The 4426-nt window shown below is 42.2% G+C and overlaps 1 protein-coding gene across 1 annotated transcript; it reads left to right on the top strand.

Moving 5' to 3' along the window:
* The first annotated feature begins 1808 nt into the window (after positions 1-1808).
* On the top strand, positions 1809-3969 carry LOC105468554 (cyclin-I-like). Its single transcript, XM_071088386.1, has 2 exons — positions 1809-2346; positions 2411-3969. The coding sequence occupies exons 1-2, from the start codon at positions 1873-1875 to the stop codon at positions 2579-2581; spliced, it is 645 nt and encodes a 214-aa protein (XP_070944487.1). The 5' UTR covers positions 1809-1872; the 3' UTR covers positions 2582-3969.
* The last annotated feature ends 457 nt before the right edge of the window (positions 3970-4426 follow it).

Raw genomic sequence — 4426 nt, 5'->3', positions numbered from 1 at the left:
TCTTAAAAAAAAAAAATTAAAACAAAAGAAACGAATTAGATTAAAGAAAGCTCTGATATATAGAGCTCTTAAATCCCTCAGAATTTCCTGGGTCATGGTAGCATCTTTTGTTTTAATGAGGTGACTCTTGGTGGGATCCTGGATAGCCTCAGGATGGGGGCTGATTGCCAGGGGAACCAATCATGTAATTAGAGGGTTGGAACTTTCAATCCCACATCGCCCCACAAACCTAGACCTCTGGGGAGGGGAGAAGGGCTGAAGGTTGAGTTGATCACCAATGGCCAGTGATGTCATCAATCATGCCTGTGTAATGAAGCCTCCATAAAAGTCCAGAAGGACTGGGTTCTGAGAGCTTCTGGCTAGCTGGACATGAGTTACCTTGAGGGTGGTTCTCTGAGACAGAGAGCATGGAAGCTCTGGGCCCCTTCTCACATGCCTTGCCCTGTGCAGCTCTTCTGACTATTCATCTATATGCTTAGTAATATCCTTTATAATAAATCAGTAAATTTAAGTAAAGTGTTTCCCTGAATTCTGTGAGCTACTCCAGCAAATAAATGGAACCTGAGGAGAGGGTAGTGGGAACTCCTGATTTATAGCTGGTGGGTCAGAAGTATAGATGACAACCTACTACTTACTATTGGCATTTGAGGTGTGGGGCAGCCTCGTAGGACTGAGCCCCAAATCTCTGTATAGGATCTATGGGATCTGATGCTATCTGCAGGTCGGTGGTGGAATTGAATTGATTTGGAGGCGATCCAGCTGACGTCAGCTGGAGGATTGCTTGGTTGGTGTATGTGTGTATTTCCCCACACATTTTGGTGACCACAGGTGAAGTGTTCTGTGTTTCCTTGAGTGTGAGAGTAGGAAAAACACTTTGTTTTGTTTTGTCTTTAAAACATCCAAAAATCAGTTACTGTAATAGACCATGTCAGTAGAATAAAAAGCAAAAACCACATAATCATCTTAATAGATGCAGAAAAAGCATTTGCCCCAAATCCAACTCCTTTTCATGATAACAACACTCAACAAACTAGGAATACAGGGAACTTTTCTCAACTCAAAAAAGAGCATCTACAAAAACTCTCAGCTAATAACATACTTAGTGGTGAAAGACTGGATGTTTTCCTCCTAAGATCAGGAACTAGAGAAGAATGTCTAATCTCACCACCTCTATTTAACATTGTCCTGGAAGCTCCATCGATGGCAATTGGGCAAGACAATGAAATAAAATGTATTCAGATTGGAAAGGAAGAACTAAAACTTTATTGGCAGATGACATAGTCATGGATTTCGTGTACATAGAATATTATGGTCATGTACATAGAAAACCCTAAGGAATCCAGCCCTCCCTCCTCAGCCTTCCCCGCGAGCGGACGCGGCAGCGCCTCTGTCTCGCTTTTTCTTATTTTTTACCCCTTTTCCCCTTTCTTCTTCTTCTTTTTTTTTTTTTTCTTTTCTTTTCCCCCCTCCTCCCCTTTCACCATTTCCTCTCGGAGGCGCTTTCCCCGGGCAGGGACAGAGCCGGTCTCACCCCCCCGCCTCTCCCCGGCCCCTGCCGCCCTATGGCGAGAGGGAGCCCCCTCCCCACCCGGGCTCGAGCGGCGGCGGCCTCAGGCCGGGGGTCATCATGGAACTAATTCGCTGACCGACCGCGCCCCCCGAGCCACTTCCCCCTCTTCTCCCTCCTCAATGGGCCCCGTAGTCCTGCGCGCACCGCCGCCGCGCGCGGATGAGAATGAGGTGGTAACGGGCCCCCGGATGACCTCGCGTCACCACTGTGAGGCCTACAGCTCAGCCGGGGAGGAGGAGGAGGAGGAAGAGGAGGAGAAGTAGCTACATCAAGCTGGCTAGCAGGCAGATCCAAAGGATATCATGAAGTTTCCAGGGCCTTTGGAAAACCAGAGATTGTCTTTCCTGTTGGAAAAGGCAATCACTAGGGAAGCGCAGATGTGGAAAGTGAATGTGCGGAAAATGCCCTCAAATCAGAGTATTTCTCCATCCCAGAGAGATGAAGTAATTCAATGGCTGGCCAAACTCAAGTACCAATTCAACCTTTACCCAGAAACATTTGCTCTGGCTGGCAGTCTTTTGGACAGGTTTTTAGCTACCGTAAAGGCTCATCCGATATACTTGAGTTGTATTGCAATCAGCTGTTTTTTCCTAGCTGCCAAGACTGTTGAGGAAGATGAGAGAATTCCAGTACTAAAGGTATTGGCAAGAGACAGTTTCTGTGGATGTTCCTCATCTGAAATTTTGAGAATGGAGAGAATTATTCTGGATAAGTTGAATTGGGATCTTCACACAGCCACACCATTGGATTGTCTTCATATTTTCCATGCTATTGCGGTGTCAACTAGGCCTCAGTTACTTTTCAGTTTGCCCAAATTGAGCCCATCTCAACATTTGGCAGTCCTTACCAAGCAACTACTTCACTGTATGGCCTGCAACCAACTTCTGCAATTCAGAGGATCCATGCTTGCTCTGGCCATGGTTAGTCTGGAAATGGAGAAACTTATTCCTGATTGGCTTTCTCTTACAACTGAACTGCTTCGGAAAGCACAGATGGATAGCTCCCAGTTGATCCACTGTCAGGAGCTTGTGGCACATCACCTTTCTACTCTGTAGTCTTCCCTGCCTCTAAATTCCGTTTATGTCTACCGTCCCCTCAAGCACACCCTGGTGACCTGTGACAAAGGAGTGTTCAGATTACATCCCTCCTCTGTCCCAGGCCCAGACTTCTCCAAGGACAACAGCAAGCCAGAAGTGCCAGTCAGAGGTACAGCAGCCTTTTACCATCATCTCCCAGCTGCCAGTGGGTGCAAGCAGACCTCTGCTAAACGCAAAGTAGAGGAAATGGAAGGGGATGACTTCTATGATGGAATCAAACGGCTCTATAATGAAGATAATGTCTCAGAAAATGTGGGTTCTGTGTGTGGCACTGACTTATCAAGACAAGAGGGACATGCTTCCCCTTGTCCACCTTTGCAGCCTGTTTCTGTCATGTAGTTTCAACAAGTGTTACCTTTGAGTGTAAACTAAGGTAGACTACTCTGGGAATGAGAACACGCAAAATCAGGAAAGGCTGTAGAAGGATATATACCTTAACAGGCTGATTTGGAGTGAGCCAGGAAAAAAAAAAAACACAAAAAACTACTCTCATTATTTGTGTGGCTAATTATAATTCAGTGTTATTTAAACACATAAGGACCAAAAAAAAAAAAAAAATCCAAAAGATCCAAACTTTTTTTAAACTTAAAAAATCTCTTTGTAGTATGCCAGTTGCACTTTTTTTCTGCCATAATGTAACGTAGCTTGCCCCATCAAAAATTCAGTTAAAATTCATAGCCAGCAAACCTGTTCCCCCTCAGCATCCTGATTTAATTTTCCTGTTGCTTTTGCTTGCTTCTCCATTTAAGTTACTGAACTTTATGCATGCTGATCTGTATTGATTCTCACTGAATAGGAAACCCCAAAATTATTTTTTAGCAGTCGAACAAATTATTTCAGTATGACAGCCATGATGCAAGTTCCAATTAGTATGAAAGTACTTTGGAATTGTCCCATATTAATCAGAGACAGCAACAGAAAAAGTTCTCATATTACCAGGTTGATTTTGTGTCTCATTTCAAATTTTAATTTAAAATTATGGTTTTCATTTTTGTTTACCTTACAGTGATGCTTAAAAGTGGTATGTAATTAGGACACTTAGATTTGTTGAAAGCATTTTTGACATTTGTATAAAAGAATTTGTGATAAAGTTAATATATCCAGGTGCTCACCAAAGAAACATGTATGTAACAACTGAAATTAGATTTTTCTAACTGATAGTTTTCACTCATTTATAATCAGTAGGAGAGACTGTCTAGATGTTGGGGCAGCTCTGTGATTTGAGTCTGTAACATGGTATAACTGAATTTAGTACCCTAGTTTTGTTAAGCTATTAGGATTTTCTAATAGAACTTACTCCCCTGCTGCCTCCCCAGCCTACATATAGTTCTCTTAATGACTTCTGGATCCTGAGCTCCCTTTGCAGTCTGAAAAAGGTATTGCAGTCAGAACCGTGTACTGATGATAAAAGCCTCTGGTAGCAATAAAAAGTTGTCCTAAAAAAAAAAAAAAAAAAAAAAAAAAAAAGAAAGAAAACCCTAAGGAATCTGGTAAAAAACAACCTGCTAGGACCAATAAATGAGTTCAGCATGGTTCCAGTATATAAGATCAATATTGGGAAAAAATCAGTTTTATTTCTATATACTGTTGATGAATAATCTAAAAATGGAATTAAGAAAATTATTCTATTTGCAATAGCATCAAGAACAAAATATTAGGAATACATTTAACAAAGGAAGCGAAATACTTATTCTGTAAATACTATAAAACATTGTCAAAAGAAGTAAAAGATTTAGCTGGGCACAGTGGCTCATGCCTG

Source organism: Macaca nemestrina, chromosome X, assembly GCF_043159975.1.
Source record: "Macaca nemestrina isolate mMacNem1 chromosome X, mMacNem.hap1, whole genome shotgun sequence".
Taxonomy (NCBI): Eukaryota; Metazoa; Chordata; class Mammalia; order Primates; family Cercopithecidae; genus Macaca; species Macaca nemestrina.
This window is presented reverse-complemented; position numbering and strand designations above follow the sequence as displayed.